Source organism: Chionomys nivalis, chromosome 11 (genome assembly GCF_950005125.1).
Source record: "Chionomys nivalis chromosome 11, mChiNiv1.1, whole genome shotgun sequence".
In the NCBI taxonomy this organism is placed as follows: domain Eukaryota; kingdom Metazoa; phylum Chordata; class Mammalia; order Rodentia; family Cricetidae; genus Chionomys; species Chionomys nivalis.
This window is the reverse complement of record NC_080096.1, coordinates 20,769,218-20,791,684: the sequence shown is the minus strand read 5'-3', so window position 1 is coordinate 20,791,684 and position 22,467 is coordinate 20,769,218. Positions and strand designations below refer to the sequence as shown.

The 22,467-nt window shown below is 50.4% G+C and overlaps 1 protein-coding gene across 8 annotated transcripts in view; it reads right to left on the bottom strand.

The window, feature by feature from the left end:
* The window catches only part of Ptpru (protein tyrosine phosphatase receptor type U), a 73,893-nt gene that overhangs the window by 24,625 nt on the left and 26,801 nt on the right, over nucleotides 1–22,467 (bottom strand). For 5 of the 8 annotated variants that reach the window (XM_057783444.1, XM_057783445.1, XM_057783446.1 and 2 more), the window contains exons 8-16: nucleotides 18,182–18,490; nucleotides 14,778–14,887; nucleotides 14,337–14,538; nucleotides 13,921–14,023; nucleotides 11,174–11,447; nucleotides 10,537–10,573; nucleotides 9,603–9,741; nucleotides 6,762–6,791; nucleotides 5,271–5,428 (exon numbers count right to left, since the gene is read on the bottom strand). In XM_057783444.1, the coding sequence (XP_057639427.1) occupies nucleotides 5,271–5,428; nucleotides 6,762–6,791; nucleotides 9,603–9,741; nucleotides 10,537–10,573; nucleotides 11,174–11,447; nucleotides 13,921–14,023; nucleotides 14,337–14,538; nucleotides 14,778–14,887; nucleotides 18,182–18,490 (1,362 nt within the window). The remainder of the gene's footprint in view (nucleotides 1–5,270; nucleotides 5,429–6,761; nucleotides 6,792–9,602; nucleotides 9,742–10,536; nucleotides 10,574–11,173; nucleotides 11,448–13,920; nucleotides 14,024–14,336; nucleotides 14,539–14,777; nucleotides 14,888–18,181; nucleotides 18,491–22,467) is intronic. The other 3 variants (XM_057783447.1, XM_057783448.1, XM_057783450.1) reach the window with 1 other exon arrangement.

Below are 22,467 nucleotides of genomic sequence, written 5' to 3'. Positions count from 1 at the left end.
GGTGGCCCCGGTCTCCAATGCTCACATGGTGGTGGCCCCGGTCTCCAATGCTCACATGGTGGTGGCCCCGGTCTCCAATGCTCACATGGTGGTGGCCCTGGTCTCCAATGCTCACATGGTGGTGGCCCTGGTCTCCAAAGCTCACATGGTGGTGGCCCTGGTCTCCACCTCCCACCCCACCTTTTCCCATGGCACTCAGCAGCAAGGCCTGTGTCAATCCCAACTCAATATCCATTTATTTTTAAGAATCTTAAAGGTCTTTATGTTATCTATTTTGTGTTGTTGCTTATTGTCTTGTTGTTGTTGCTATTTGCTGTTGTTGTTGGTTTTTTGATTTTTTTTTTTTTCCCGAGACAGGGTTTCTCTGTGCAGTCTTGACTGTCCTGGAATTCACTCTGTAGACCAAGTGGGCTCGAACTCACAGAGATCTACCTGCATTTGCCTCTTGAAAGCTGGGATTAAATGTGTGTACTACTAGCATCTGGCTATTTTAGGTTCGTTTGTTTGTTTGTTTGTTTGTTTGTTTGTTTGTTTGTTTGTTTTTGAGACAGGGTCTCTCTATGTAGTCCTGGCTGTACTGCAACTCACTATGTAGACTACTGGGACTCACTATGTAAACCAGGCTGGCCTCAAATTCATAAAAATCTACATGCCTCTGTCTCTGGAATATTAGAATTAAAGGCATGCATCACCATGTTCAGCAAAATGTAATGATTTGTTGTTGGTGGTGGTGGTGGCGGTTGTTTTTTGTTTTTTTTTTGTTTGTTTGTTTTTTGGGGTTTTGTTTTTGTTTTTGTTTTTTGGTTTTTCGAGACAGGGTTTCTCTGTAGCTTTGGAGTCTGTCCTGGCACTAGCTCTTGTAGACCAGGCTGGCCTCGAACTCACAGAGATCTGCCTGCCTCTGCCTCCCAAGTGCTGGGATTAAAGTCATGTACCACCACCACCCAACAAAATGTAAGAATTTTTAAGAAAAAAATTAAATCTTTCCATAAAGAAAACAACAATTGGAAGATTGTTTTTTGATGAATTCCACCAAACTTTTCAGAAGTAAATTAATCTAATCTTCCATGATGAAGGAAAAAGAGCAGAAACCCATTGCATTTTTAAAATTCTGATACCAAAGCCAGACAGAAGTACAAAACAGAAGCATTTAAGAGAAGAGCCCACCCAGAAAGACCACTTGAAGATCTTGAACAATGACTATATACAGTAAGTTAGGAGATTTAAAACGTCACTCACTTCATTAACAAATGAAAGGGAAACCACGACTATTGCAGCAAGTATAGGAGAGAAAATTTAATGACTGTTTACTCTAAAACCCACTTAGCAAACTGAAAACTGAAGATAATTATTAACCCCAAACCCTCAGCAAACGAGTCTCCATGTTTAAATCTTGGAAACATCTTCGTAAAGTCAATAAAACAAGACAAAGATTCCTGCTATGACCACTTCTACTCAATATAATATGAATGTATTTACATATTATATATGTAGGTATGTAGTTTGGGTTTTAATTGCTGAGACCAAACACCATGTTATAAAGGAAAAAATTTAATTGGATGGCTTACAGTTCGAGGTTAAGTCCATTATCATCATGGTGGGACATGGTGGCATGCAGGCAGACATGGTGCTGGAGAAGGAACTGAGAGCTTTACAATTTGATCCACAGGGATCAGGAAGTGGTCTGAGACACTGGGCATGGATTGAGCATATGAGACCTCAAAGTGCGCTTCCACAGTGATACACTTCCTTCAACGAGGCCATGCCTACTCCAACAAGCCCACACACCTAATAGTGCTATTCCCTTTGGGGGCCATTTTCTTTTGCACCCCCACAGGGTGTAACACACACATACACACAAGCAAACAAACAAGTAACGTAATTTTAAGTTTCTAAATAAGAGACCTGGAGGGGTGCAGATTAGTGAAAGACACTGCACTTAGCGTGAACCAAGCCTGAGTTGAGTCCTCAGCTCCAAAGAGTAAAGGACCTAACATAGCTCCCAAAGGATGTACAGAGTTCATTGAGAAAAACGTACATATAAACAAGCAAGGTGATGTGTGTTATGTTCATACACAGCGTTCACAGGAGGAAAGACGTTTCATAAGACCTCAGTTCTCTTAAAACTGATGCACAGATTTGATAAGAAGCCACTTGCAAATATGATTCTAAAATCTGTGAGCAAAGAAACTGAAGACAAGAAAACTATGAAGAGGAAAGGGGTGGGGATGTCTCAGGCGTCGAGACAGCTAAGAGCACCCCATGACTTCAGCCCAGGGACCAGAAAACTGAGCCAATAGTGGACAGCCAGAACTCAATCCACACATCACAACCCTGGGACAGACTGATAGGGACAGCTCTGCGAATCTGGAAAGAGCGAAGGGACCACGACATGGCTCAGCAGGTAAAGGCACTTGCCACATAAGCCTGGCGACCTGAGTTTGATTCCCCAAACCCACCTAAATGCAGACGAAGAAAACAGACTCCGCAAAGTTGTCCTCAGCAGCACAAGTTCTCCCAGCCCCACATCATAGATACACAAAATACAGAAATTAAATCAAAACAAGCTCTTAAGAAAATGACACGGAAGCTGCTCATTATTCCTGTGGATTAAAGAAAATCCTTCATTCATGCCACGCACAAACACAGATTCCAGAGAAAGATTTAAATATGAATTGCAAAATATTAGAGGGAACAAAGGGTTAAAAAATGCTTAATGATGTGTGTTTATGTATGTGTATGTATGTATGTGTGTATGTGCATGTGTGCATGTGTGTGTTAATGTGTGTGGTATGTGTGTATGTGTGATATGTATATGTATATATGTGTGTGTGCGCCTGTAAGCATGTGTATGCTCCTATAGGTCTGGCTATGGGTGGGTGCCCATGTGTGAGCAGGCATGGGTGGACATGCATGTGGAATTCAGAGGCCAACACTGGGTGTCCTCTCCACCTTACTTTTCAGGACCTAGAGCTCATCACTTCAGCTCCACTAGCTGATCAGTGAGTTACAGGGACCCTTATGTGCCTAGCCTCTAATGGCTGAACCATCTCTCCAGCTCTTGCTTGGCCTTTTAAAAGCTGGTTCTGGGACTTGAACTCAGGTCTTCATGCTTGTGTAGCAAGCACTTTACCGACAGAGTCATCTTCCCGGCCCCTGAGAAAAAGTCTAAGAAAAACAGAAAGCAGCAGTCATGGAGAAAATAACTGGTAAATGTAAGGGCTTTAAAATAAAGACGTCTCTATTCCTCCAAAGATGCTATAAATAACCTGGAAAGACGAGCTACAAAACTGGGGAAAGATATTTGCAATTCATATGTGACAAATGATTATTATCCTGAATATATAAAGAACTCCTAAAAACCACTAAGAAAGCAACGAAAAAAGCCTAACAGAAAATGAGGTGGAAGATGTGAGCAGGCATTTCATGGAAGAAGAGGCCTGAATGCCAATCATGACTGGAAAATGTGTTCAACCTCATTAGCACTCAGAGGAATGCAAATGAGGACTATAGAAAATCAGCACTTCATCCAAACCAGCTCCGCAAAGGGAAGGAGGCTGGCGAGGTTTCATCCTGAGGTACAGCCACAAAGTCTTTCACACTAGAAGGGGCAAAGCAAAACTGCTTTGGAAGAGAGCCTAGTCCCGTCTGGTGAGGCTGAAGGAGCGCGCACTTCATCATCCAGCGGGCCTACTTCTAGGATTGCTCACACGGGAGGGTCTAAAGGCCTGCGTCAGAGAGCGCTCAGACACCTCACTGCGGTAACAGGAAACCAGAAGCGACAAACAGCCACGGAGAACACAACTGAGACACAGCCACACAGTGGAAAACTATACAACAGAGTACAGCTAATGAACGTCCACACGGGCAAGCCTGAGACCAACAGACTGTGGGTTCCATCTTATAAAGTTAGACGATGAGTACAATTGGACAATGTGTTCTTTGGGAAATATGTGCACATGGTATAACTGACCTTAAAAGGCCAGACAGACCAGGCGGTGGTGGCGCATGCCCTGTAATCCCAGCACTCAGGAGGCAGAGGCAGGCGGATCTCAGTGAGTTCGAGGCCAGCCTGGTCTACAGAGTAAATTCCAGGAACACCCAGGGCTACACAAAGAAACCCTGCGTCAAAAAAACAAAAGAGAACAAAAGGCCAGGCAGTTGGATAGATGGACTGGAGAGATGGCTCAGAAGTGAGGGGCTCACGGCTCTTTTGTGGTTTGTTTTCTATTGTTTTGTTTCTGTGAGGGGCACTGAGGTTTGAGCCTAAGGCTGCCTATGTGCTAGGTAAGCACTCTGCCATTGTACCGCCTCCCAGAACATCTTACTTTTGCAGAGGACCCAGGTTCAGTTCCCAGCACCCACACCGCTCTGGGGAATCTCGATGCCCTCTACTGTCCAAGCACGTGATGCACATATAGATATACAGGCAGACACATATAAAATAAAGTTTCACAATTATACGAGAGGGTGGCAGTGGTGTATCTGGGAACTAACTCTGCTACAGCTCTGAGCAGCCAGTGGCTCACGTATTTGGTACGATTATGGCTTTAGTCATAAACAGTGCCTCAGTGACCTTCCCCATTTCCTTTTGGATAAATCAACACTAGCTGGGTAGCGGTGGTGCACGCCTTTAATCCCAGCACACAGGAGGCAGAAGCAGGCAGATCTCTGAGTTTAAGGCCAGCCTGGTTCTACAGAGTGAGTTCCAGGACAGCTGGGGCTACACAGAGAAACCCTGTCTTGAAAAAACCCAAACCAACAACAACACTAAGCAAAGTAAAAAGAAGGAGAACAAAGGAAGTCAAGACCTAGCGCCTAGCAGCTGCCTCGCTCTGCTCCAGCAAATGGGACACAGCACCAAGTGATTCACATATGCTATCTCATTTGGACATCATTGCAGCCCTGAGGAGAACTGGTCCACCGAAGAGATGACCTTCTTTCCAGTTTATATGGGGAAAAAACAGATGTCAAGAGAGCTTAATTAAGCAACTTGCCCCAGGCCACACAGCCTTATAAAGAAGAGATCCCAGAGGCCAGTCCAGGTCTGTGTGACTACAGCCTGGTTATCTCCACACCCCCAGCTACTGAACCCCAGTCTGACAGACAGTAGATGCCCAGTAAGAGGTGAGCGTGTGCATGTCACCTCACTGCTGGGCTGGCAGACTTCCTCTAAGCCCCTCCAAGCACAGTATCACCCCACCCCCTTGTATTCTCTGATTTTTGTCCGGTGACCTGTGAGCCTGGGGATTGGGAGGGCCAGTACTTACCCCGAGGGCTATAGCCAGGAGTATCCATGAAGGACAGGCCCAGGCGCTCATCCTCCTGCAGGGTGCTCTGGTCTGTGAAGCTGCGGTCCACAGCACTCATCATGTGAGTCTTCTCCTGGCGGTAGTTGACGGTGGCCTTAGTCATGGTCACTGGCTTCCTGCAGAAGGGGACAGTTGGAAACAGACACTGGTACCATGGGTGGGGCCAACGGCACCTAGAGGTAGGAGGGAAGGCCCTGGAATCACGAATCAGCCACACTGCAAATGTATCTCTGGACACAGAGGGGACACAGCCTATACTCTTAACTCGCCAGCCAATAGCAACCATGATAGCTGGGACCCTGTTTCCTATCCCTTCTGACTCCAAGGTCTCAGGAGACAGAGGGCCAGTTCACTCTAGACCTAACTAGGTGTGACTGCAGAGCCGCCATCCCACAAACTGGAAGATTAATCCAGACAGCCTCAAAACCCCGCCTCCTGAAAGAGCCTTGCCAGAGAGCTCCCTCCATCCTGGAGGAGCACCAGGCCTTCCAAGGGCAGCTGCACTGCCAGCTCAGGGGTCTCCCAGGGAACACCAGCTGTGGCTCCTATCACCCACCTGCCTGGCAGCAAGTAAGTGTAGCAGGGGAAGGAGGGCTCAGCCTGCCTGGGACACATCAAGAGTGGAGACCTCAGGCTGCGATTCCCGGGCTCTTGGGGAAGATGTGAGGCAGAAGACTGTGGCCAACAGGAAAAGATGCCCGCCTGGAAATAGCCTGGGGCCCATGTTGATGCTGTGAAGACCCTGACAAGCTGGCTGAGCGAAGAGACCCAAGAGAGCCCTTCGCTGAATGGATACTGGCCCGGAAGGTAGTCTCCAGTGGTGAACCACAGGGCTCTGTTCCCAGCCAGGGGCTCTCAGCCTCCTTGGAAAAACTACAAAAACAAACCTATCAGATCCACAGGAGACGGAGCATGGGGGCCGATGGGAGACACCTGACTCCACCGGCCTCCGCTTGATCTCAGTGAGAGAGGAGGTGGATGGAATTTAATGTACACACTCAAGAGTTCCCAATTTAGGTTCAAAAATTATCTACACGAAATCCTGGGGAGGAAAAGCAGTCATGTCAGCAGTTCCTCAGAGGGAGAGGAGGGAAGCTGGGGGCTGGTGCTGGGAACCAGCAGGATGGGGGATAGGTTCAGGAAGCATGGGGGCAGGGGAGGCAGTGAACGCGGTGGAGAGAGGTCACTGAGGTCAGGAAGGTGATGTGAGCTGCAGGGTGGCTTGGAAGGAGCACCGGGCCAGCTGAGTATAGAAGCATTGCTGGAGCAAAAGGGAAAGATAATACGAGGGAGGGGAGGCCGTGGAAAGGGGCTGGCCTTGACATAGCTGGAGAGGGAGCAGAAGAGGGAGAGGGAGAGAGAGAGAGAAAAAAAAAAGACAGAGACAGACAGACAGACAGAATGATGGGAGGGTAGGCTCTGGGGCCTAGGGTGGTCGGAATTACTCACGGGTAGTAGGAGTAGGCATAGCGGTCCCTCCTGGCAGCGTGCAAAGAGAAACAGCGATGTGACCAGGCTTCAGAAGGAAGGGACCACACAGGTCAAGGGGCCATCCTCAGTCTAAAGACTGACCAGACTCAATCACTATGAGCTCAGGCTAAAAGCCCTTCCCTCAGTGTGCTGCTGAGGGAGGCAAAGAGGCAGGGTGCAGCCACACTTTCATGTGCAGAAACACACACACACACACAATAAATAGATTCACATATACATACACTCATATGCAGAAATACACATGTATTCAAACACTCAAAGTCACCATTCCGCATCCATGCCTGCTCTGGCCTTTGCAGACAGCCCCCACCCTCAGGCTCTCCTCTGCAGTCTCCACAGCCTCTGCACAGGTAACCCTTCATATACACCTCCACCTAGGAAGGAGAGTAGCTAGGGTCAAGGAGTGGTAGGGTGGAGAAGCCGCAGCAGGGTGGAGAAGCCCCAGCAGGGTAGAGAGGCCCCGGCAGGGTAGAGAGGCCCCAGCGGGATGCCTAGACAAACCTAGGACCCACACTTCCTGCCCTGACTAACCCTGACTAGGAGGCCACCCTCTCACTACACACCCAAAGCTTTTGTGTAAAGCCTGACATTGAACTAAGACTACTGATTGGTAGAACACTTGTCTAACATGTTCAAGGCTCAGGGCTCAATCTCTAGCCCTGGAAAAATAATCCCATTTCACAGATGAGGTCACTAAGTCACAGGTAGTCATGGTAAAGACCAGAGTCCCCCAGGTCTCAGAATACGTGTCTCGGGATCCTGGCCCAGGAACTCCCTCAATGCTTCCTACCCAGGCTCCATCAGGCTTTGGGAGGAAGCTGAAGCTCCTACTCGGTCCTTTACATTTGCAACACAGGCTAATCTGAAACCTGTTCAGACCCCAAAAAGTGGGGGAGCCCTGGGGAGTGCACTGGCTCCCCAAGGCCAGGACCAGCGAGTACAGTGACAGGCCACTGTGGAAACTGGTAGCTTTTAAATAAAGAAAGCAGCCACGTTGCAGTTCCAGGGAAGGCAACGGGCTTAGGGGTTTTCAAGATAGCCTGGACAGGTACTGATACATGAGTTAGCAACTGTGTGATGAGGTCGGTCTCCTAGCGACACCCTGACGGCATCATGACCGCCCTGTCCTGGCCAAGGCTCTGTCTGCAGGGCGTGGGGAAAATACCCCACACGGCCAATCCTCTCCCCTCAGGGGAGATTTCTAGTAACTTCAAACTCCAGCAGCTCCACTCACAGCCTCCTACACCCACGCTCTACTCGGAGGTCCTCTCAGGTCTCTGCTGGGCACAAGGGCCCGAGAGCCGCCACTGGCAAGGAGCCTACAGCGCAAGCGCCGAGAACCACCACTGGCACGGAGCCTACAGCGAGGCCTTCGCATCCGTAGTGAGGTTCAAGCCTGAGTCTAGGGCAAGCCCGACCACCATACCTAGAGACACGAGCAACTCACTTTAATTACAGCTTCTCCATCAGAGAAAAGGGAGTCAGGCCTGCTATTTGTCAGGATCCAAGAAGGAAATGTTCTCGGATAGACCCCAAGTGCCAGAACCTCGCCTGGCACATTCTGGGCACTCAGTAGCTAGCGCCTCTCCTGGCACACAGTCATTCCTCATTAAGTGATCATTAAAAATAGTTCGTCTCAAGATTCTGTTCTTTGACTTCGGGAGAGAGTCCAGGATAGGCCTTCCCACACACAATCCCCATCCCACCGGCACACCCTGTCTCTACCGCTGACGGCCCTAGCCAGCTCTTTGTCCCCTCCCTGGATCCTACTTATCTGCTCCTGGCAGCCCGGAGAGCCGGTGCCAACCAGCCGGCATGTGCCCAGCCTGGCAGCAGCAGGGGCTACAGAAGCCAGAGTCCAGATGGGGAAGGAGGAGGCTGGCTCTGCCTCTGGCTCCTAGGGTGACCTTGGGCAGGTCCGCCGCCCCCTCTAGGGTTCAATTACAGTGTTTGAGCCACCACGTTCTGGAGATGCCTGGTAAAACTGAGATAGTGTATGGCCGCAGGCAGAGGGGTTTCAGGAGTTCCCACCCTGCCTCCAACTCTGTTTAATTCACTTGGCTCCAGATGGAGAGTTTGTTTTGTTTTGGCACTTTGAGCTTTTGTTTTGTTTTGAAACGGGATCTCGTGGAGCCCAGGCAAGCCTTGAACTTAGTATACAACAGAGATGACAAAGACAGCCTTGAACTTCTGATCCTCCTGCGTCCATCTCTGGAATGTTAGGTTAGCACGCCTGTGTGCCATCACCTCTGGTTTATACCAGGCCAGGGACCAAAGCTAGGGCTCCGTGTATGCTAGGCAAGCACTCTGCAAAGTGAGGAGGATCATCAGCTTCGACAGGCTCCGTCGCTTTGAAACCAATATAAACACTAGACCAGATGTCCTTCAACACACCCTGGCAGCTCGCTCACTCTGGGGCTCTGAGCTTGCACAATCAGTCATGGCAGAGACCTTGGCTAGAGGGCCAAGTCACAGTCAGGTCGCCTCTGTAGAGCAAAGGAAGGGAGTGCCTGCTTCCAGCATAGCTCCTTGGCACAAGGCAGAATACCCATTCCTGGATAGTGGCTCCTGGCACCAGCCAGACCTGTGCTCCAGCCACAGCAGTGCTCTTTGCTGAGTCTCTGACACTCACTGTCCAGCGTGTGTTAATCCAGAGGCCCAATGCCCAGGCTGGCAACCCTCCACATACTTCACCACCAGGGGCAAGGGGCTGTTCTACCAACCCCAGCCATGGCTCCTCTGTGCCCAGCAGGCCTTCCAGGGGTAGGAAGCCCCTGGTGGGTGAGGGGCACTACTCACCCTTTGCGAATGATGACAATGATGGCTCCCAGGAGGAGGATAAGAACGGCAAGACCGCCTGCACAGATGCCCAGGATAAGCCCCATCTCCTCCGATCTCTGAGACACTTCAAGGGGTCGCTTGCTCTCCTTGCAAGCAGCTGAGGGGAATGAGTGAGACAGAGGATCAGAGACCACCCCACTCGACAGGCCAGGATCTGAGCACTGAGGCACGGAACAAGTCACCCAAACATGCACGCACCAAGGCCCCAGCGCTGCACCTAGGCACTGCCCTGCCTTTCAGTCGGAGATCTGTCTTCTCACCTTGCCTCTCAGCCAACAGCCTGCCTTCCACATCCCAGGTCAGTCTCCCTCAGTCACCTGCTCTCCTTCCTCTTAGCCCCACCCCCAGGATCTTCAGACAGAGAACTGGGGATGCTTGGGGCCTTCAGCCCTATCCTCTTGCCCTCCTACCAGGTGAGGGAGGGGAAAGTACCTGTGCTATAGATGAGACATCTCAGGGTGTAACCAACCATATGTCATGTCTAGAAGAGGGGTGGTCCTCACACCACATCCTCCCTGCCTGTCCTCTGTCTATTCCACCATAGAAAAAGGAACAGATACAGAACCCAGAACAAGGGACCAGTTACCATCACTCTCAAGGCACAAGCAAGATGGCTTCCCCGGCACAGGCTGGTTTCTGTCTCTGTCAGGGACCCTTCTGTCACTATGGGGAACATGAAGGGTGGGAGAGGCTGCCTGCTGTCTAGTTTGAGAGAAGAAGCCCTTGAAGTGGGCACCAGGTAGCTGAGTCAGGGAGACCTTCCTAGTCGGGGCCTGCCTTCCACAGCCCTAGGCTCTCATAGCCCTGTCTGCTCCCATAGCCCCAGGTCCCCTGGAGATGCACAGATGAGAGGCCATGCTTGGGCAGGGCTGAGGACACCCAGCAGACTCACCTTTCCTGGCAATTCGGATGCAGTTCAGCCGGGTTTCCTAGAAATACAGATGAAGAGGCTCAGAGACACAAACCTATGTTCTACAGCTCAGGAACCCCAGTTTGGGATAGCTTGGACTTAATCAGGCCTCACATGTCAGGTACAAACTGTTAACTAGGGACACTCCAGAGAGCTATGCCTTAAGATCAATAAAATCAGAGGACACAAAACCAGCATGGGAAAGTGGGGCGGGGCCCCACACATGAGGGCAAGAAGTAGATCCAGGGGTCTGCTAAAAACTGGAAGAAATCAAGGGCTGGAGCACTGAGGATCCAGAAAGCCCAGAAAAGAAGGCAGATCCCAGGGAGGAAGGAAAGTCTGGGGCGGAGGTGGGGCCTGGACTCTAGTGGTGGGCTTCTTGGGAAGACGTATCTGAGAGAAGGTAGGGCTGCAGGAAGCAAGGGAGCCCAGTCAACAGGAGTGTTGGGGCATCTATGGGAAGAAGCCTGGGATCAGGAGGCTGAGGCTCCAGGAAAGGAGGTTAGGGTATAGAGTCTAGGACCAGGTCTCAGGCCCCAGTGGTAGGCCTCCCCAAAGGTCCCCCACCCTCCAGCCCAGTACCCCAGTCTACACCCCTAGGACTTAGCCGGCTCCTCACCCCTTTCAGGTGACTCGCTGCCTGGAAGTAGATAAGGTAAGCCTTCCTGGGCTCAAGTGGTGGGTTCCAAAAGCCACGATAGGTCTGGTTGTCACCCACAGTAAAGGGCATGGCCTCAAGCAGGCTGCTGGCAGCCAGTTCAGCCCCGAAGTAGTGCACCAGGCCACGAGCCAGTGCGGTCTCAAAGGTCAGAGGTACCGAGAAGCAGTCCTGACCTCCTGGCTCCCGTCGCAAGCGCCGTGGCCGCTCTTCCTCCACAACCACCTGGTATACACTGGACAGGGAGGAGATGGTACAAGTGACCACAGAGAGCCTTCAGGTAGTGAATGAAGGTCGGGGGTCTTAGCTCTGCCTCTTTCTAACCCAGCAAGTTACAGAAGCTCCCAGGACTCAGTTTCCTCCTCTGTAAGATGGGAGTGAACCAGGGTGTAGCTAGAAAGGGACACTTAGCAAGTGAGTGTCCATTGTTATTGCTGGCACCAATTGTAGCCTTGCTCAGTGGGACTAAACCCTAAGGCCCACTGGATCTCATCAATGAGCCTTCTTGTATGTCACACACAACCTAGAACATGGTAACACCCGGGCTCTTTCCGGTAAAGGATGACTAGGGTAAGACCACATTTACTATGCTCAGGAGAGAGGCCTGCGCTGGTACTGAGGGATCTGGCCCTCCTGGAATTAACTGTCCCCAGCAGGAAAGAGATGCTCACAAAGCAAACAAGGATATGCTGGTGTGACCATCTAGAGCCCTCTCAATCCTCAGGCAACCCTCGGCAAACTGGAGCCCGCTGTGCCCCGCAGGGCCCTCCTGCCCTGACTCGTGTCTCTGTTCCTGACCACTGGGGTTCTGTTTATTTTAGCGCCTCGAAGAAGGGACTTTGGCTGTGGGCTCCTCCAGTCCACTGTGGAACTGAGCCCAAGCAAACATGTGGGGTCTGATATGCTTAACTCTTTCCCGTCAGCTTGGGACACCGCGCCGGCCAGACTCTGCTCTGGGAAGTAGGAATGCCTCTGCCTTCCTTCCAGTTTCCAGCGCAGGGAATCCATTCACTGCCTGTCACAAAACCGCTGCGAACGCCAGCCCAGATCCTTCTCAGCACCCACCCCCAAGCTCGGGGTCAAGCCTTCCCCAGTTCCAAATGCTCCCAGGAGGTTCACATTAGCCTCAAACCGAAATGGTGTCTGTGAAAACGGAGTCTCAGAGAGATGAGGATCACCCAGCCCACCATGTCCCATCTCCATATTCCCACCTCGCTTGACCAAGTCCTGCCAGACACTGCCACGCAAAAACCTGGAGGCTTCCTCAAAGAACACAACACCCACAGGGGCCTGAGAGTCTACGGGGGCCAAAGCAGGCAGTGGTAGTAAATATCGGGGAGACCCAGCAAGTGAGGAAGAGAAGGTAAAGGGCAGGGTGAGAAGGTGGAGAGAACAACCAAGCCACCTTCATGGGACAGCTCCCAGTCCCCACCAAAGGGGGAGACCTGAGTGGCAGGCAGAGAGGCTCTGTACCTTCCAAAAGTCACCCCCACCCTCGCTTCTCCATGCCAAACACACCACAAAGGCTACCTGAGATGACCCTGCTCACGCACGTTCCCATCTTTACTCCAGCATATACACACCAGAGGTTTTGCAGGTTAAGACAGCTAACATAGCTGGCAACTTGACTGAATTGGGAAACACCTAGGAGATTAGAAAAGCACACCTCTGCGCATGTGTGCAAAGATATGTCCAGAGAGGGTCACCTAAGAGTGGAAGACCTGTCATGAATGTGGGGGTACCACCCCATGGACTGAGGGTACAGGTGGAATATTGGAGGGAGCCAGGTAGAAACCAGGTATTCTCTCTCTCTCTCTCTCTCTGCCTCCCAGTTGCCCTGAGGTCAGTCATCACCCCCACCCCCACCCCATATGTTCTCACCATCCTGGTCTTCTAAGTGCACAGGGCCAAGAGACCGTGGACTGAAGCGTCTAAAAGCATGAGCCAAATTGAGTCCTTCCTCCCTTCATTGGCTTTGCTAGTGAGCTTAATCACATGCTCTGCACAGGTTTCCTTGAAGTTAAAATAACTTTGTGCATGAAGTCCTAGGGCACTGTCAGGCTGACCATGAGTCATACCTGCACGAACACCTGCATGCTCTCAAACACATGCAAGTTCCTACTGACTCCCCGCACATGTGTCTCACCCACCCTCACGTCTCCAAACACATTACGAAGGCAACTGTGAGAAGACCCCACTCACTCCTCATCGGTACTCTAGCGTGCACACACACATGCACACACACACGCACGCACACAGACAGAGCAGAGGCAGCCGTGGCAACATCAATAATCCCAGAGTCCTCCGTGGGGTGCAGAAAAGCTGTGTCCTAGACCATCCCCATAGAGATGGCCTTAACTGGCTGGTTCCCTGGTCTTCTACAGGGATACCCATCCCTGTGTGTGCAGGAACAAAACTAGCTAGAAAATACAAGGCCCCAAGAGTTTTACTTCTCCTGAGTGCCTAGTGAACCACCCTGAGGAGGCCTAGTTCCTTCTCCAAACTGGACACTGTCAAGGAAACCCATGACAGTTATCAGCAGAGACCGGTGGTCTTGGCTGGAAATGAGTGGCTTCAAGCTTTCCACTGCCCAGAATCATGATGCACCCTCCTCAACTCGGAGCCCAGGCAGCAAGTAGGGTCACCAGAGAGTTGGCCATATCAGAGGAGAGGGCTGTCGCCCACCCTCTCTCTGCCGGCTTTCCCACCTGATGGGTGCTCCGCGGCCCTGGGCCGGCCTCAGCAGCACTGTGATGGTGTTCTCAGACTCGCCCAGGGGTGACGGCATGTCAGCATAATCAAAGCTGGGAGCTGAGAAGAGACAGGAACACACGCATGGCATCTGGTCACTGGCCAGGGAGGCCAGACCTCTAACCCCCTTACCATCATGTTCCCCTGATCTAAGCTTCCATGCCTCCCCATCTTAGGTGCTGACCTCTGACCTCAACCTTCTGATTCCACCCACCATAGTTTCGTGACCCCTCTGATTTGGTACCGACTTATGACTTGAAGCCTTTAAATGGTTCATTTATCTCAGCAGGGTCCTCTGTGCCCACACCAGGCTGCTCCACCCTTCAAAATCCTTGGAACCTGGGACCCTAGGCCCCCTCCCAAGGAAGCTCACCTGAGATGTTGGTGGTAATCTCCGTGAGAGCCGCCTGGCCAAAGCCCTTGCTGGTACGGGCACGCACAGAGAACAGGTAGGTGGTGCCAGGGTGCAAGTTGGAGAAGACGTGGTAAGTCTCATTGCGGAGTTTAGAGATGGTGCGCCGCGGGCCAGGCACATTCACGGCTGGGTCCGAGGACTCAATGCTTTGGTAGCTGATCTGGGGGCAGAAGGAGCAGGTAGGTGGAACAGGACAGGGATGGGCATCACTATCCCGGGAATCCCACCCACCAACCTTTATGTTCCATGGAAACTAGAGGTGCTCTGGGCTGCCCCCCACCCTAGTCAGAACTCACAGAGCACAGACTCTGACCATCATGGAAGTAGCTTGAAGGCCCACCTCCCTCTCTGTCACAGCACAGGAAGGAACTTTGACCTCCCACCTGGGCCCCTGTTCACCTCATACTGAGTGATGAGGCCATTGGGCTCCTGGGGCTCCTCCCACTTGAGAAAGATCATGTCCTCCAGGGGAGTGAAGGTTAGGGACTCAGCTGCAATCCCACCAGGCACTGCGAGGGAAGGGCGGAGAAGAAAGTGGACTTCGGCTCCAAACACCAGAGTTCATGTGTCAGTCTCGCCTCTTCCTAGCTGTTCTGCTTGGGCCAGTCAGTCTCCCTGAGCCTCAGTTTCTGCATCTATGAAATGGACATGACGCAGCCCCTCTCTCACCGGAGTAAATAAAGTGAAGTATGCAAAGTTCAAAGTTCACATGACCCAATCCATAGGGGCCTACGTATTCCTTCCACTTTCAGGGCCAAGCAGGTTCCATTCAGGCTCATGAGATACAGTTATTTACCAGAGAAAGGAAATCAGTTGCCACAGGGGGTCTGGATCATGGGTGGAGAGGGTTCCCTGTCTAAAAAGATCTTAATTACATAAAGTCTCAACGAGATTGGAGAAGATTAACAAACTGATAACTACATCACACACACGTGCTATAAAAATCCCCACATGGGCACTGTGAGATATGGTCTGTTTGGGCTGTGTTGTACAACCTAAACAAGCATGGCAGGGTGCAGCTTCTGACTGGGAAAACACTTTGATAAACATTTCTGAGGAGGCCGGGCGGTGGTGGCGCACGCCTTTAATCCCAGCACTTGGGAGGCAGAGGTAGGCGGATCTCTGTGAGTTCGAGACCAGCCTGGTCTACAAGAGCTAGTTCCAGGACAGGCTCCAAAGCCACAGAGAAACCCTATCTCGAAAAACAAAAAAAAAAAAAAAACATTTCTGAGGAAGTGGAGGTCATCGGGAGGGACAGTGGAAGGGAGGGTTAAGAACCAGCGAGAGCTGGGCTGAAGAGCCAGTTTGGGTGAAACATGAGGTCCTGAGTCTAGATCCCCAATATGCACGCAAATGCCAGGTCTCTGGTGTACATTCGTGACCCAGCACTAGGGGTTTGCACCGTGACCCAGCATGGGTGTGTGCACCGTGACCCAGCACTGGGGGTGTGTATTGTGACCCAGCACTGGGGGTGTGTATTGTGACCCAGCACTGGGGGTGTGCATTGTAACCAGCACTGGGGGCTGTGGGGAAGACACAGGTGGGTTTCTTGGGACTCGCTGGCCAGCCAGCCGAGCAGAAACAAGGAGATCCAGGCTCCGTGAGACCTTGTCTCAAAAAATAAGATAGAAAGCAATAAAGAAAAACATCAACCTCTGGTCTACACGCCTACACACACACAGACACACATACATACACGCCTACACACATACACAAATAATAATACAATGAAAGCTAAGCATTCGGTTAAAACAAAAATTTCCCAAGATCATTCTCCAACTATCCAAACAGAAAATAAAAAAGTATAATCAACAATTCCAAGAGTCAGTAAGATCACAGAACCACCAAGTCTCATTCACTGCTAGTGGAGTAGAAATTGGCACAATTACGACCAATGAGAAACTGTCTGGCTAAATCTACTAAAGATGAGCACACACCCTTGCGACCTAGTCATTCTCTCCTACACACACCCACACGACACATGAATATCTACCAAAAATAATCTACACAGACTTTCTTCAAAGCATTGTTCAAAGTAACCAAATCGGAATCTGCCCAGATACTCACAGACAGTTAACAGGCAGTAAAAATGGCGGACTCATTTCTAGAATGAACCACACGGGGGTGAGAACACATTCACTAGGGCCACGCCTGCCACGATCCGGTCTCCAGAGAGCACAAACTTCACAGAAACAAGCGGGCACAAAGCAAGCATCTACGGTATGATTCTGCTTACACGTAGCCCAGAACCAAGCAAAAATTAATACACAGTGTTATTGGGAGAGGTAACGGCTACCCTGGGAAGAGGTGGACACAGGAACATCAGTGGCCTCCTGGGGTGCAGGGATGTGATCTCGTCATTTGGGAGTGAGTTCGCTGAAGTGTCCAGTCTATGGGAATTTATTGGACTGACCACTTAGAATAAGCACCCTGGACAGAATGAGGTGGCCTGACCATAATCCTGGGGACCAAATGACATGCAGAGATCATGAGAATGGAGAAGTGTGGTGTTTAGCTACAGACTGTGCAAAGCCTTGGGGCAGTCCCAGCCATTGCTTGCTCCTACCCTGAGAAAGCTTCAGTGTGGCCTACGCACATGCTTGAGGTGAGTGGTGTCCAGGGAAAACCAATGAGGTGAGATGAATTTTATATGGGCTACACACACATTCTAAATGCTTAGAAATTAAGCAAAGTGGCCAGGCAGTGGTGTGCACACCTTTAACCCCAGCACTCAGGAGGCAGAAGCAGGTGGATCTCTGTGAGTTGAGACCATCCTGATCTACAGTGTGAGTTCCAGGACAGCCAGAGCTACAGTGAGAAACCCTGTCTTGGGCGAGGGGGGGGGAAAGGAAGAAAGAATGGAAGAAAAAGGAAGGAAGGAAGCAAGGAAGGAGGGAGGGAGGGAGGGAAAAAAATTAAGCTAAGTAATTCTAAATAACTTTTGAGTTAAAGAGGAAATTATTACAGCAATTAGAAACTATTTTAAACTGAATGGTAATGAAAACAACATAGTAAGACTTACAGGTGGGCTGAGGACAAAGCTCGGGGCTGCACAACACCTGTCTTTTGTGCACAAGTCTGAGGTGAAGCCCCAGCACTGGACGACAACAAACACTAAGGGATGCAGCGAGAGTCGAGCATAAAGAAAAGCACATGGTTTTAATGCATGCATTAGAAATTAGCATGGTGGCACATAGCCAAAATGCCAGCCCTGAGGAGGCTCAAGCAAGGGGATTACAAGTTGAGGCCAGACTCTGCTACACAGCAAGACCATATCAGAAAAGGGGAGAGGGGTGGAGTAAAGACTCAAAAAGCTAAAACCGGGATTGGAGAGACAGCTCGGGTGGTCGACAGCTTGCTATGCAAACAGGAGGACCTAAGCTTGGATCCCCAGTGGCCATGTAAAAGCCAGGCATGGGAGTGCACATGTGTAAGCCCAGTGTTCGGGGAAGGGCGGAGACAGAGACGCATGGAAACCTGGAGCCTGCTGACCTGCCAATCTGCCTGCTGGTGAGAGGCCATCTCAAAGAACAAGGCAGAAAGTGACAGAATGCACCCAAATCTATGTCACCAGCGAAAACTGTTATTAAAAACCTTGCCATGAGGAACATTCCTGATCCAAATTCACCACTGAATTCTTCTAAGCCCGCAAGGAAGAAATTATACTAACCTAACAACCCACAGTCTCCCCAAGAATGAGAAACGGCCACCACTGCCTTGCTGGAGTTCCCTACATGAGTCTGAGCAGAGGCCCCACGTATGGGAGGCATTCTGGGCTCCGGGAATCCAGCCTGCACACTTACCATCTTCGTCTGTCTGGAAGGTGACCTCCTTGCCCTCCTTGCGCCCCTCAGGGTTCGTGAGGATCAAACGCACATGGACGTTCCTGAAAGGCAGCAGATTCTTGATGGTGTAGCGGCTGACACCTCGCTCCATCTTCACACACTCCCGGATGGTCTGGTTGTGGCTGCCACCCAGCGTGTAGTGATAGCAGAGGGACACAGCATAGGTGTGGCAACGAGTCACGTTGTAGCCCAGGGGCTCCCACTGCAGGGTCAGCTGGCGAGCCTGGATCTCAGCAAAAGCCAGGCCTTTGGGGGCCCTCGTGGGCTCTGGAGACATAGAAAGCAGGGGGAAGGTTGAGGAGATGGGAAGAGAAAAAGAAGGGGAGGAAGAAAAGCATCAATCAACGGCCAGAAACCTCCTCTGCCTCTTGGAACTCTGAGCACCCTCAGAACTGAACAGGCTCTAATACTGTATGCTCTAGAGTAAGGTGAGACACATCCGAATCCTGGTCTACCACCTGCAGCCAGTGATCACTGCCTGAGTGAGTCCGCCTCTCTCAGCCTGAGTTTCCTGAACTGCAAAAGGAAAAGACGTGGACTTGGATCCCCAGTACCTACACAGAGGCAAGGCTCCCTCGGAGGATTGCTAGGCTACACTGAGACTGTTAAGGTAAAACCCATGACACAGGCATGACAAAGGCTAACACACCATAACCCGTTAGAAGCATTAGCTACCGGGCCGGTGAGATGGCTCAATGGGTAGAGACACTTGGCTGAGCCCAATGACCTGGATTTAATTTCTGAGACCCATGTGATAGAAGAAAAGAACTCCCTGGCGTTGTTTTTAACCTCCATGTCCACAGTGTGGTCTGTGCGTGCACACACTATAAATAAAAAGTAAATGTAAAACAAGAACCATGAGCTCTTGCCAGTGTAGCGGCACATGCCTATAATCTCAGCACTCAGGAGGTCGGTCTGGGCTCCATAGTGAGATCCTGTCTCAAGATAGAACACTGTGCTATGTAACTAGCAGAATTTACCCCCTAGTTCAAGAACATTCTGAATAACACCTGGTCACTCAGAATCAACCTGTTGCTATATTTTCTTCATTTACTAATTCTAAACTTAATGCAGAAACATTTATATCAATATATATAAAATTGCATAGTATTTACAAACCAGGATGATGGGTGCTAGGACAGCTAAACAAGACTAGAGCAGAGAATGTTCGGAAAGCATAAACAGAATTCCGTGTCGTTATGGCTGAGGTAGGGCTCTACCACTAAGGTGCAAATTCAATGATGAGTTCCCTGACTGCCAAAGACACAAGGAAAACGCAATCTGTTGTGCAATGATAACACTGGCAGTTAAATTTTTTGGAAGTGGCCAACATCTTTCTGGAGGCTTCAGAATGTTTTATGTCATTTAATCTTGGTTGAAACCCAGCGAGACAGGGGCTGTCATTGACCTTGTCGTACAAATGAGAAAGCAGGGAAATAGAGGTTAGGTGAGGAGTCCAAAGTCACACAACCAAAGGTGAAGCTAGAATCTAAACCCAATCAGGCCAGCACCAGAACGCACGCTCTTAGCTGCTGCTGCCCTGGTCCCCAGGAGGAATTCACCTTCACAAACATTTGTTACTTGGAGAGACACTGCTGCTCCAACAGTAGGGAGAGGCCAGCTGTGCTACAGTCTTTTAACAACTCCATTAGCCTAAAACACGTCCCCCTTTTGTAAACAGAAAAACTGGGGTCTGGAGAAATAGCTCAGTGGTAAAAATGCTTGCTTTGCCAGAGTGAGGAACCTGAGTTCAATCCCAGAGTCCACATAAAAATGAATGTGGCAATGTGGGTTTGTAATCCCAGCACCTAGGAAGGAGAAGCAGACAGGTCCCTGGGACTCAATGGTCAGCCAGCTGAGTTTATCAGGTGAGCTCTAGGCCGGTGCAAGATCCTGTCTCAAAAATACAAGAAGGGTCTAATGACCTGAGTATGGTCCCTGGGACACAGACCTCCACACATGACCTATGGTATACACACACACACACACCCTCCAGAGAGAGGGTTCAGCCCATATCTCTATGTCTGCCTTAACAAGTCTATGATCTTAAGCCTCTAAGAGGGAGTCAAGACACTTCCAAGAGTTCTTGATGATGTGGGATGCCCCTCTGCATTCTGTGAATGTTTTATTATCACTGGTTAATAAAGAAGCTGTTTTGGCCTATGGCAGGGCAGAATATAGCAAGGTGGGAAAACTAAACTAAATGCAGGGAGAAAGAAGGCAGTCAGGCAGACGCCATGTAACTGCCAAAGAAGAAAGACGCCAGAACCTTTTCAGTAAGCCACAGCCTTGTGGCAATACACAGATTAATAGAAATGGGTTAAGATGTAAGAGCTAGCTAGAAATATGCCTGAGCCATTGGTCAAACACTGTTGTAATTAATATAGTTTTGTGTGATTATTCGGGTCTGGGTGGCCAGGAAATGAAAAAGCAGTCTCTTCTTACACCTTTATCCCTCACACACAATTCTGGGACATGGATTCCATCCTCAAAGGTTCTGGGGCGCCTTCCTACAAAGTGCCCCATCCTCTTCGTTAGGGGCTGAGAAAACATGGCTACTTAGTCCCGTAATGGAATTAAAGAGAACCCTGTGGTCATCATCTGTGAAAAATTTACTCAGCAGCCCCTTATAATTATTACCTGGAAACATCAGTTCTCACTCTCCAACACAGGACTGTAGGAGTGGCGATGGTCAACCTAGCACTGAGCGCAGCAAGTTCCTGTTCCCACCCAGCTTTCAGTTCCTTCCTAGCCTGGGCAAGAGGCAAGTCTTCCTGTATGGAGCCCTCAGAAAGAGATTTCTGATTTCATACTAACAAGGTCTATCTCTTGACCCTCCCTTCTCCCCCAAAGCAAAACACACCCAAGTCCCATCCCACATGGGCATCAGACTAGGCTGCTAGCCCAGTTGCCATACATGGGACTTCTCACCGTTCTGGCCCACAAAGAAGCCCACAGGTGTTCCTGTGGGTTTGGTTTGACCCATGATGCTTGTGTGCGTGGGGCAGAACACTGTGTGTGCTCACCTGCCACCTTGCTCAGAAGTCTGATTCGGTCTCTGTCCCCTGGCTCTGGCTTGTCCCATGTGCACTGAGCCTGCATGGCTACAGCAGCCACTTTCTCTTCTCTACAGAGAGTGGGTCTCTGCCCGCATACCGCCCTGTGCCTGGAAGGCCAGCCCATCTTCCTTCCTATCTTTCAGACACTTGCTTTCTTGCCATCCTTCAAGATTTGGACAAGGGCAGGGCCAGTTTACGGTAGTCTGGCTAGATGGAAGCTTCAGATTCAGTGAAAAAGGCTGCAGGGGTCCCACCACCAACAGCAGCAGAAGCCGGTCTCCTCATGAGCATTCTTCCCAGGGAAGACTCCAGGCTCAGGATTTCCAGACCCTCCCAGTCTCTAAGAGCTAGAAATTCAAGATTTTTTTTTATATGAAATCTCCAGGTTTCTAAGCACTAGCAACCCACTCAGGCTACTCAAAAGCACCTCTTAGAACTCAAGACGGAGCCTCGGCCACGGAGGGTAAACGCCAGTGTGGGTGGGTATCTCCCTCTCCACCTTCACAGGCTGAGGGGCCCTGAATGGAAGGCTCGCTTCCCTCTTCTCTTCTGTCCCGGACACATCCGGGACTCAAACACCATGTTGACTAAGATTGACACGCTGGTTGAAGGGTGCGAACCCAGAGTCTCTCTGCTTCCAGAAGCTATCTGCTACCAAGGCGCTCCTTCAGCCGCCAATGCACAATGGCAAGGCAGAGTTCAGGGACCAGGAAACCCTATCCAGGTGAACCCCACAAGCCACTCAGAGACAAGAGGACAGTGGGCATGGGAAAAAGCCAGAGAGCACATGTAACATTATTAAATTAACCCAGAATGACTTGATTTTAATAATGCCAATGAATGCCTCTGCCTCGTGGAAGGAGTTTTAGGATAGGGTCAAGTACATCCAAGTTCACATCCTGCATCCACTCTTCGCTAGTTCTGCAACTCCAGGAAAGTTGCTGAACCCTTCCGAATGACTGATGTCGACGGAGGAAACAATGCCTACTTGAAAACTGTGAATTATGCCAGCATTGGGCGGGTAAGGGTCAGATGATGCAGAGTTCTAGGTCATCATCAACTACCGAGCCTAGTTCAAAGCCAGCCTGAGGTAGAGGAAGTAGATGAGACAAACAAGCAACAACAAAACCACCTCCTTTAAAGACCAAATATAAGCCGGGCACTTGCCTGTGATCCCGGCACTTA